General features: G+C 48.5%; 1 protein-coding gene across 2 annotated transcripts in view; it reads left to right on the forward strand.

Moving 5' to 3' along the window:
* LOC311323691 (actin-binding LIM protein 1-like) overlaps window positions 1-11,968 on the forward strand; it is a 95,621-nt gene that overhangs the window by 48,450 nt on the left and 35,203 nt on the right. For both annotated transcript variants that reach the window (XM_084455985.1, XM_084455986.1), the window contains one exon: window positions 1,457-1,591. In XM_084455985.1, the coding sequence (XP_084312111.1) occupies window positions 1,457-1,591 (135 nt within the window). The remainder of the gene's footprint in view (window positions 1-1,456; window positions 1,592-11,968) is intronic.

Raw genomic sequence — 11,968 nt, forward strand, 5'->3', positions numbered from 1 at the left:
AATGGAGGAGGAGGCAGCCACGGCCTGCGCGGCCAGAGAAAAACCTTTGTCGGCCAAGGACAGGGTTGTCTTGTCTTTGACGTCCGGCATGAGAGGCTTCCTGGCCGAGCCCCAGGCGGAGGAACCAGGCACCAGGACCGCTGCAATGTCGGGTTCCAGAGGAGGAGAGCCGATAGCTGCTACGTCAGTCCAGCCGGTTACCCTCGTAGCTCTGCTGAACTGGCGAAGCGGACCTCTGATGGCCAACGGCCGCTCCCATTCAGCCTCGACGAACGCCTCCAGGTCAGGCATAGCCGGCAGGAGACGAGGAGCAGGCTGAGAGGGACGCCCGTAGCAGACGGAGCTCCACAGTGGGAGCCCCGTAGTCGCAGCAACCTCCGGGACGGAGATACCGAGGTGATGCGCGGCTCTCTCCAGCAGCCGGGGCAGGTCGCGATCGAAGGAACCCCGCCCCGGGAAGGAGGCGCCACTAGCCGTAGTGGCTTCCGACGCAGAGAGAACCTCGTCTTCCCCGGAGAGCTCATCCTCATCATCCGTAGGCGCGAGGGAGGTAATCGGGGCCGCCGGTTGTTGCGGGGGCGCGCCGATGTCCTCGCCGACCAGCTGGACCAGACCTTCAGTCTCCAGCGGCGGCGGAGCGAAGAAATGCGCCCGGAGCATCCTCTCCATGGGGTCCAGGAGGGCGCAGATCTCGCAGGCGGGGGACGGAGCCAGACCCGCTCTGGCGTGCTGCGGCCCCAGACAGCGGAAGCAGAGGTGGTGTCCCACGTCGCTGTAGCGGGAGCCGCAGACACAGAAACGATCCGGCGGATCCATCGGCACCGGCAGGGGGTCATCTAGGGACGCCGCCAGGTCCGCTTGGGTCCGCTGAGTAGACATCTTCTGATCTTCTCCAGTAGCAATGCGAGCTGAAAATTTCGAAGGAGCAGATGTGCGGGCGTAGCCCGCTTATACAGTGGTGCACCGGACCTGGTTGGACACAGGTGCGTGTATGTTTTTTTCTTCAGTCAATGTAGCTAGCTGGGTTTCGCTAGCCAATAGGAGCTAGCCCTGTGGGGCGGAGCTCCACGAAATAGAACTCTCTAGGGCCACGGTGCACACTGATTACACATAACCACTGAGTGTGTGTGTGTGTGTGTGTGTGTGTGTGTGTGTTTAAAAGGCAGAGCAGGTTTATACATTAACCCTGGTTATGTAAGTGTTGTAATGACCGGTAATGAGAGCCTGAGATACAGACAGCAGGTCAGGGAGAGAGGCCACACCATTATGAGGCTAACAATCACTCTCATGGAACAGGGGACACGTGTGTGTGTGTGTGTGTGTGTGTGTGTGTGTGTGTGTGTGTGTGGTACCTTGCTCTTTAAACAGGGTTTTATGAATCCTGTGAAAAGGATTAGACTGATGTACGCAAATACCTGGAGAGTTGTAGTGCTGATGCCGGTCTCCTCTCCGCCAGTGGCCCATGCCCAGGACCCACAGCGCACGGCTGAGAAGCTGCTCATCCAATGCTACAAGTGTGGGGAGCCATGCCGGGGAGAGGTGCTCCGCGTCCAGACCAAGCACTTCCACATCACGTGCTTCACCTGCAAGGGTGAGTACACCACGTGTGTGTATGTGTGTGTGTATGTGTGTGTGTGTGTGTGTTTGTGTGTATGTCTGTGTGTGTGTGCGCACGCACACACATGGGTATATTATGTCTGTCCAGCTCGAATTAATACACTCTTCAGACCAACCCTTGATGCTAACCAAAACATTAAAGTCATTAAATTCAGTTCAGCCTTTAATTAGCCAGCTGTAGTATCTGTATTTGGAATGCGGTGTACTTCCTGGTGTATGAATGCAGCCCTGTAGGCCTATAGCATGTCTCTGGTTCCCTGACGCGTCACACTAATGTCATTAGACAACAAGCTGGTGTCCGTGCCCAGTCAGATGGTCTCCCTGTCCAGACAGCCCCATGTCTGAGCCCACACAGAGACACAACTGATCACTTTCCCCAATCACTCTGGTTCTATCAACAATACTCAGACCCAAAAACACTGAGGAGTTACTCTACCAGTTCACTGGACATTTACACAAAGGTAGGACACGGCAGTTGGAACTTTTTAAATGTATCCCAAGTTGTTGAGATTCTTTCTTTTGGAGGAAGCGGGCTTGGGCACGGCCTAGCCTTGTGAGACTGTCCTGATCTGGTTATGGAGGGCTGGACTGTGAGACTGTCCTGATCTGGTTATGGAGGGCTGGACTATGTGGAAACGCTGTGTCGTCTGGGTTGCTGGGAGCCTTCCTTGTCAACCTGGTTTTTCATAAACTGAAAATACAAACCATTTTTGTAACAGCCGTGTGTGAATATCTTGACATTGGAAGGTTTATACTCAGTGCTCGGTAGTGAACGTCTTCTACCTCAAGATTGATTGCATTGGGTAGTTTACAGGAACAAGAACCATAAATAATTTACCGTTTGATGGAATACCAGTGAGTTATGACGAGTTAGCGCTCTTGTCTTGCATCCTTGCTTTGTCCTTATTTTCAAAAGTACAGGTTTTCTTTATTGTCCTAATCTTTGAACCATCACCAAAATGTTTAGTAGTTTCCTCTTGACTGAAATATGGTTTCAGACATCTTTCCAGGAAACATTAGCGTGATGCATGAACGATCAGTGTCTAGGTCCTCCTCTGGACAAACCTGAAGGCAGCCCCACCAATCTCATTAATGACTCACTCAGAGAATCCAGCCAGTGTCGAGTTTCAGATATTGAATGCAAAACTAGATCATCTTGCTTCTTTCCTGAATGTTCTTGAAATACTGAAAGATTGGGTTTGGGTTCTTTAAAGATTGAGGGAATGTTCTTGAAAGGTTGAAGGGTTAGGATTCTTGAAAGGTTGAAGGAACGTTCTTGAAAAGGTGAGGGATTGCTCTTGAAAGGTTGAGGGAAAGTTCTTGAAAGGTTGCAGGAATGTTCTTGAAAGGTTGGATGATTAGGATTTGAAAGGTTGAAGGATAGGGTTAGGGTTTGAAAGGTTGAGGGTTAGGGTTTGAAAGGTTGAAGGTTAGAGTTAGGGTTTGAAAGGTTGAAGGATAGGGTTAGGTTAGGGTTTGAAAGGTTGAAAGATAGGGTTAGGGTTTGAAAGGTTGAAGGATAGGGTTACGGTTTGAAAGGTTGAAGGATATGGTTATGGTTTGAAAGGTTTAAGGATAGGGTTAGGGTTTGAAAGGTTGAAGATTAGGGATAGGGTTTGAAAGGTTGAAGGATAGGATTAGGTTAGGGTTTGAAAGATAGGGTAAGGGTTTGAAAGGTTGAAGGATAGGGTTAGGGTTTGAAAGGTTGAAGGATAGGGTTAGGGTTTGAAAGGTTGAAGGATAGGGTTAGGTTAGGGTTTGAAAGGTTGAAAGATAGGGTAAGGGTTTGAAAGGTTGAAGGATAGGGTTATGGTTTGAAAGGTTGAAGGATATGGTTATGGTTTGAAAGGTTTAAGGATAGGGTTAGGGTTTGAAAGGTTGAAGATTAGGGATAGGGTTTGAAAGGTTGAAGGATAGGGTGAGGTTAGGGTTTGAAAGATAGGGTTAGGGTTTGAAAGGTTGTGTGTTGTCGGTGTTATTCAGGAGCTATATCTAACTGCCTGGGAAAAAAGGTCAGTGGGTGCTTTATCCATAATACATAAGGCTGTGTGTCCACTGGCAAGCTGTATAGCTGAATAGCGTCAATCACAGCTGCTTAGAATGCATTAGAGCTGGAGTTTAGAGCTGGCTCCGACGTTTACACCTAACGTTAGCTACGTTAGCAACGAGTGTTGTGTTTTGCAGACTGCAATTAACTAGCCAAGGCAAGATGACACGCACCCTAAGCTCTTGGCATTAAAACTTGCTCTAACTGGGCGGGCGCTGGGCAACTGCTGTTTAGCTATGTTGTCAGCTCTAGAACACAGAAAAATAATAAATAATGTAGTATTTCTGGTGAAATACACAGTACATTTTATTTAAAGTAATCCAAAAGTAACTGAAAGTAATCTCTTACTTTACTTTTAAATTGTGGTAATCGGATTACGTTACTGACGCCAATTTTTCACAAGTAACTTGTAACTGTAAGGGATTGCTTTTTAAAAACCCTGAATATATATATATATATATATATATATATATATATATATAGAGAGAGAGAGAGAGAGAGAGAGAGAGAGATGGGGGGGAGAGAGAGAGTGTGAGGGAAAGAGAGGGAGAGAGAGAAATGGAGTATGTCTGTGTTTTCATGCTCTTCCAGGTCTCCACGGAGACCATTCTCTGCAGCTCTCCTAGGTCTCTCGGCTGTTAGGATGTTTTCATCCGTTCACCACGACGCCAGCGCACCATGTGACCTGCGCTAGGCTCCTCCCCCCTGTCCGGTCCAGCCCAGACAGCAGAGCAGCTCTCAGGGGCGTGTTGGAGAGGCTGCTCTGACAGAGCGTATAGATTGGAGTCTGTATTTAGGTGACCTGGTTCTTTGTGGAGGCTCTTAGTTAGTCGTTTCTGGCTGTTGTTGGACCCTAGAATAACTGTTTGCTGGTTCAGTCCCTCTTTTTTTAACACCACCTGGCAGCAGGATTTGAGTTATCACAACCAGGCCCGTCTGGGCGATATGCGAGGCCCTGTGCGAAATAGGCATTTCGAGGTCTTTATGCACTATGCATGTATGTCTTTTTTTTTCTGAGACGGCTCTCTGTCCCCGCCACTCTCACCCCCCCCCCCCCCCCAACCCTAACCCTAATCCTAACCCCCCCCCCCCGCTAGCGGCAGCCCTGATCACAACATTTACGTTCCAGGATATTACGTAGAACACTATTCAGAGCTGCCCTTAACCCCTGGCCCTAGATAGATAGATAGACAGACAGACGGACAAATGGACAGACTTTAATAATCCCTGTAGGAGGAAATTTGACGTTTCAGAGTAGAACTATGGATGTGAGGCCGTATGGCATCCTGGCCCTCGACGCGCCCTGACCGCGCCCTGACCGCGCCCTGACCGCACCCTGACCGCTAGGGCTGCACAGCCTCAGCTGACCTGGGGTCAGCAGGACCCTATCAACTTGGTGACAGAGATGCTGATTCAGTGAATGCAGGTAGATCATTCAGTAGACGTACAGACAGAGAGAGGAGGAGGACCACGTCCTTATGAATGAATTGTGAATTGTGATGAATTGTGAATGGGTTGATCTCCATAGAGAGCTTTTAGGAAATGATATGGGCAGAGTGTGTGTGTGTGTGTGTGTGTGTGTGTGTGTGTGTGTGTGTGTGTGTGTGTGTGTGTGTGTTTGTGCGTGTGTGTGTGTGTGTGTGTGTGTATGCACATCCACCCCATTCCACCCTCCCTTTCATCTCTCTCTCTCTCTCTCTCTCTCTCTCTCTCTCTATCTCTCTCTCTCTGTATTGTCAGTCAGATACTATTTCTGTCCTGGTCTCTGGGAGATGTTAAAACACAGCGCTGCGAGAAATAGCTTCCCTCATCCCCCAGGGGGCACACAGCTCTGCAGATACACACACACACACACCTCTGCAGATAGTGGCAGGTGGCAGACATACTGTAGCTGAAGTAGGAGGGGGGGTACCAGGGCAAGGGTGTGTGTGTGTGTGTGTGTGTGTGTGTGTGTGTGTGTGTGTGTGTGTGTGTGTGTGTGTGTGTGTGTGTGTGAGTGCGTGTCTGTGTGTCTGTGTGTGTGTGTGTGTGTGTGTGTGTGTGTGTGTGTGCGCTTGTCTGAGTCTGTATGTGTGTGTGTGTTATGCTATGATGAGGGGCATTAGGATGTTAATCCAGGGGTCACTGGACTCTGGACTGGACTGGACTGCCACTCAGCAGCTGTGGATGTTTACCCACTAACAAGCCAGGTGAAAGGTCAGTCCTGGATTGCCTGCGCAATGGCTCCTCCGCGACAGTACTGAGTATGGCACTGAGTATGGTGCTGAGTATGGCACTGAGTATGGTAGAGAGAATGGTATTGAGTATGGTGCTGGATATGGTACTGAGTATGGTATTGCATATGGTGCTGAGTATGGTAGAAAGTATGTTACTGAGTATGGTACTAAGTATGGTACTGAGTATGGTACTGAGTATGGTACTGGGTATGGTACTGAGTATGGTGCTGAGTATGGTGCTGAGTATGGTAGAGAGTATGATACTGAGTATGGTAGAGAGTATGGTAGATAGTATGGTAGAGAGTATGGTACTGAGTATGGTACTGGTATGACATTATTCCTCCTCTAGACAGCTGTGGTAATGAGGAACCCACGTTGGAAGAGCAGGTGTGCTAAACTGTGGGTCTGAACTGTTCAGTTGCTCTCATTGTCCTCTGTGAAATCCACTGTACCTTAAGTATTTGACAGTATTTACAAATAGTATTTGACCCTGTTCTATGACCATCCCTTAGACATTCCTATTCCTATGACCATTCCTTAGACATTCCTATTCCTATGACCATTCCTTAGACATTCCTATTCCTATGACCATTCCTTAGACATTCCTATTCCTATGACCATTCCTTAGACATTCCTATTCCTATGACCATTCCTTAGACATTCGTATTCCTATGACCATCCCTTAGACATTCCTATTCCTATGACCATTCCTTAGACATTCGTATTCCTATGACCATTCCTTAGACATTCCTATTCCTATGACCATTCCTTAGACATTCCTATTCCTATGATAATTCCTTAGACATTCCTATTCCTATGACCATTCCTTAGAAACAGCCTTCACAGTTTCTCTCTGGTTAGCCGGTCTAGATGAGTCGTCTCCAAGGCGACTCAGAGTCGAACACTCGTAAACCACCGAGGAGCCTTAAATAAACAGTTACCTCTGTTCCCTCCTGCTGAAGGTTACCTCACAAACGCACCGCCAGAGTAACAGTGTAGGCAGTTATGTTGTAAATGTTTTTACGATGGTGTTAGCCACCGGCGTGAGGAGGTTGATGACACGTTGGACGGCGCAGGCACGTGTGGGAGAGCTCTGCCAGGAGCCAGGCTGTCTGGGGGTCGTCTAAAGGTCACTCTAAGCCCCTCCTCCATTCATCGGCTGAGGTTAATCTGTACCAACACGATACCCTTGATAACCTCCCTTGAAACCTTCCTCTTTGTAATCAAAATAGTAGTTAAATATTTTCAATTACTGGTGAGTATTTGTTTTAGTGCGCCTGGCGTGCCACAGGGACGGGTTCCCCTGGAGAACTCATGACTGCTACAGCACCACCATTTTGAAAGATGATAGTCTACCCCGGATAAAAGTCTGTGAGCGGGGAAAGTTTGAATGTCTTTAATGAGTTAGCGTGCTCTGCAGCTAGCATAGCCTATTGCCAGCAAGCTAGCTAATCCACCTAGACAGCCTTATGATGTTGTGGCCTCTCCCTGTCATGCTGTGTTTGTTTACGGTGGTGGCAGCCTTCCAGAGCCAGGAAACACGTGAGTCATTTTACCACGACTCCGTCTGCATCACCTGCTCTCTCCAGACGAGGAGAGAGGTTCTCTGAATTATGAAACGCACTGAGTGGAAAAACATCTCACTGGCCTTCTACATTTCCCCTCAGTAAATGGTTTACTATGGTGAGAGCTTCCTGAGGACACGTTCTGGACTCGTAAGATATAGATGTGTGCTGTTTCTCAGCAGAATGTGAGGTTATTGGGAAATGTATTTCCTGAGGCAGAGTCCAGTGCAGAATGTACCCTGAGACAAACCAACCAACACGGAGATGTTTTTCTCTGGAGCAGGACATCTCTGAAGCCCCAGTTCTACTCCTTAAGCCAGCAGCAGGCTGGGGGAATTCAGTGAAATATTGATGAGTTGTGCGTCAGCCGGGGAATGGCGTACGTGTTTGCGTTGAGGACATACTGTGAGGAGCCTGCAGCTACGGTGGAGGTCTGGTTCACCTGAGGGATGAGGACTGGACCAGGGGACAGACTGGACCAGGGGACAGGCTGGACCAGGGAGGAGGGCTGGATCAGGGGACAGGCTGGACCAGGGAGGAGGGCTGGATCAGGGGACAGGCTGGACCAGGAAGGAGGACTGGACCAGGAGACAGGCTGGACCAGGGGACAGACTGGACCAGGGGACAGGCTGGACCAGGGAGGAGGACTGGACCAGGGGACAGACTGGACCAGGAGACAGACTGGACCAGGATACAGACTTGACCAGGGGACAGGCTGGACCTGGGAGCAGGACTGGACCAGGGGACAGGCTGGACCAGGGAGCAGGACTGGACCAGGGGACAGGCTGGACCTGGGAGCAGGACTGGACCAGGGGACAGGCTGGACCTGGGAGCAGGACTGGACCAGGGGACAGGCTGGACCTGGGAGCAGGACTGGACCAGGGGACAGGCTGGACCAGGGAGCAGGACTGGACCAGGGGACAGGCTGGTCCAGGAAGCAGGACTGGACCAGGGGACAGGCTGGACCTGGGAGCAGGACTGGACCAGGGGACAGGCTAGCACTCAGGGAGCAGGACTGGACCAGGGGACAGGCTGGTCCAGGAAGCAGGACTGGACCTGGGAGCAGGACTGGACCAGGGGACAGGCTGGACCTGGGAGCAGGACTGGACCAGGGGACAGGCTGGACCAGGGAGCAGGACTGGACCAGGGAGCAGGACTGGACCTGGGAGCAGGACTGGACCAGGGGACAGGCTGGACCTGGGAGCAGGACTGGACCAGGGGACAGGCTGGTCCAGGAAGCAGGACTGGACCTGGGAGCAGGACTGGACCAGGGGACAGGCTGGACCTGGGAGCAGGACTGGACCAGGGGACAGGCTGGACCAGGGAGCAGGACTGGACCAGGGGACAGGCACTCTCAGCTGCAGCAGAGACGTGTGCTTGATGGAAGCAGCTGTCAGACTGAGGGGAGAGGAGACAGACACATCATCACACATGTTCAGAACAGCATGGCACGCTGAGAGAGAGCTCCTCCCCCTTCTCTTCTCTCTCTGTCTCTCCCTCTACTCCTCATCTCTCTCTCTCTCTCTCTCTCTCTCCCTCCTCTCATGTCTCTCTCTCTCTCTCCCTCCTCTCATCTCTCTCTCTCTCTCTCTCTCTCCCTCCTCTCATGTCTCTCTCTCTCTCTCCCTCCTCTCATCTCTCTCTCCTCTCATCTCTCTCTCTCTCCCTCCTCTCATCTCTCACTCTCTCCCTCCTCTCATGTCTCTCTCTCTCCCTCCTCTCATGATCTCAATCTCTGTCTTTTTTCTGTAAATACTCTCAGTTTCTCCTCTTGCACTTGCCTGACTCTGATGTTGCAGTGTGACGGAATATTGGCGGGACTCGTGTGTGTGTGTTTGTGTCTGTGTGTGTGTGCGTGTGTGTGTGTGTGTGTGTGTGTCTGTGTGTGTGTGTGAGTGTCTGTGTGTGTGTGTGTGTGTGTGTGTGTGTGTGTGTGTGTGTGTGTGTGTGTGTATGCACATGCACATGTTTTATGCCCTACTGTATTTGACTGATGCTGGATGAGCGATTTGAACGAGACCCCAGATAGCTCTAACAGTTATTTTTATAATGACTCCATTAGCTCCTAATCCCCCAGCCCTGCTGCCCCAGCCCTCTAGATGACCATCAGCATGTCTCCACCCGTCAGTGGACAGCACTGATAACAATCATGGGATCTGATCCCACAACATCCAGGTCTTGTGATCCCTCATCACTCTGTCAAAACAATTCACCAACACCATATGTCTACCCAGAGATTAAAACAGTTCACCAAGACCATACATCAACCCAGAGATTAAAACAGTTCACCAAGACCATACATCTACCCAGAGATTAAAACAGTTCACCAAGACCATACATCTACCCAGAGATTAAAACAATTAACCAGGACCATATATCTACCCAGAGATTAAAACAGTTCACCAAGACCATACATCTACCCAGAGATTAAAACAGTTCACCAAGACCATACATCTACCCAGAGATTAAAACAGTTCACCAAGACCATACATCTACCCAGAGATTAAAACAATTAACCAGGACCATACATCTACCCTGAGACTAAAACAATTAACCAGGACCATATATCTACCCAGAGATTAAGGTTGTGTTCACACCTAAAGGTCAGTTTTCTGATTCGAATGAATGTGAGGATTATACATTGTTTTAATTTTCCAACTGGTCCAGTTTCATAAAGGCCAATACTCAAAGGGTCCAGAAATTGTAAACAAAAGCCATGTGGCTGGAAATGCCATTCAATTATTGGTCATAGAATTGGTGGGTAAAAAGGTAACCAATTTGCACAATTTCTACCTGGATATCAGAGTCTACGGTATGGTAGCCCACATCATGGAGCACTGTCAGGTTATTTGGGGTGTTTATGGTGTTATTTTTGTGCCAAAATGCCCATGAAGGGATATTTTGAGTGCAACAAAGATGTTTCGCACACGCATGCAAATAATTGTTAATTTTGAGCAAAGGAAAGTCTAGGCTATATTGTACTCAATAAAAGTGTATTGGCTGTGATCATCACTCCACTTTCTTCCTTGGTCTGTGCAGATCATTATCACTTTTGAGCAAAGGAAAGGCTAGGCTATATTGTACTCAACAAAAGTTTATCAGCATGTCTGCTAAAGTCCATATATGCACGCACAATGGCTGTGATCACTTCCTTCCTTGGTCTGTGGCTCAAAGCTTGCCTCTGCGCCAGGGGCATCGTTTGGGTATGGAAAGCTATGGCATTCGCCATACCTTGACTTCTAGACAAATTGTAATTTTTAATCTGAAATATGTTTTGTAATTTTATGGGATTTTCTCGGCTCTATACATACGGGCATAAATTAATGTAGAAAGAAGCACTTTGTTTGCACCGCACCTCCTGACCTCCAACTGACTCATTAGCATAGTGGGCGAGTAGTGTGTGAATAGAATAGTCTACAGTCCGACCTCATGACCTCACCAAACATAACTACAAATCCACGTTAGTGTTCGTCTGTCATTCTCATTAAATCAGGTGGGTTGATTTAAATTCAAATGTAACATGAACAAGTCCATGTCATGTGTCTGTCACTAAGAACACGTTGTGTTATTTTAGTGAAAACCCAGACTTAAAGGTGGGATAGGTGGTTTACTTTTGGCTTTATTTGGTAAAATTGGCATAATATCCTTTCAGCACCGCGCCAGAATGTATATCAGTGTAGAATGAAGGCATGGACATTAGTACTAAAAACATCTCTCTGGTGCAACCTTTATGTCAGTTTCCCATGAGGAATGGGAGAAGATTCAATACCCAGCTATACAAAGCATATGATTGGATTGAATACTCAGTAAAAAAAAGACAGTGTGTTTTGTTTTGCATGCAGACACTTTTGAGGGGTGTCAACATCCCAGGGGGACAGGCCTGGACAGAGAATCTTTATTGACAAGGGGTTTTCCTGCAGGAAGAATATGCAGAGCCAACTGAGAGAGCACAGCAAGAGCAAGCGGCACATCAGTGCAGTTGTGGCACCAAAATTGACTATTGCACAATTGATTCAACTTTTTTTTCAAGGGGGGACACCCCCCTTTCACCACCATCCCCACTCTGCCATACCTTGCGTTTTGCTGAAATGACGCCACTGCTCTGTGCTTGCTCAACCACACCTCCATGCACTCAGCACAGAATTTTGTCACAAAAATAACACCAGCGCGTTAGAAATGTACCAGCATTTTAGGGAGGTATCTGACTGGGCTGTCTTCAACCAAAGAACATCTTGCTTGACTGACAGGCATCTTTTTTTCAACCAAACGATTTTGGCCACTTTTTTTTTTAGGCACTTTTTTCTCCGGGCCTATCCATTTCTAAATTAGGCTGATTATTATTCAGCAACTAACTAATAATTTGTATTCGGCATATGTTATTGTATTTTATTAGGATATATTAATTTAATATGTATGTAGGCCTGCTTCCCAGTAGGCCGCTCCCACTCCTGGAGTTTGAAGCCTCCCATTCATCCCATCCCTCCCATCTATCCCAATGATTTAATTAAATGCACTGGTATCAT

Source organism: Borostomias antarcticus, assembly GCF_949987555.1.
Source record: "Borostomias antarcticus genome assembly, chromosome: 22".
NCBI lineage: Eukaryota > Metazoa > Chordata > Actinopteri > Stomiiformes > Stomiidae > Borostomias > Borostomias antarcticus.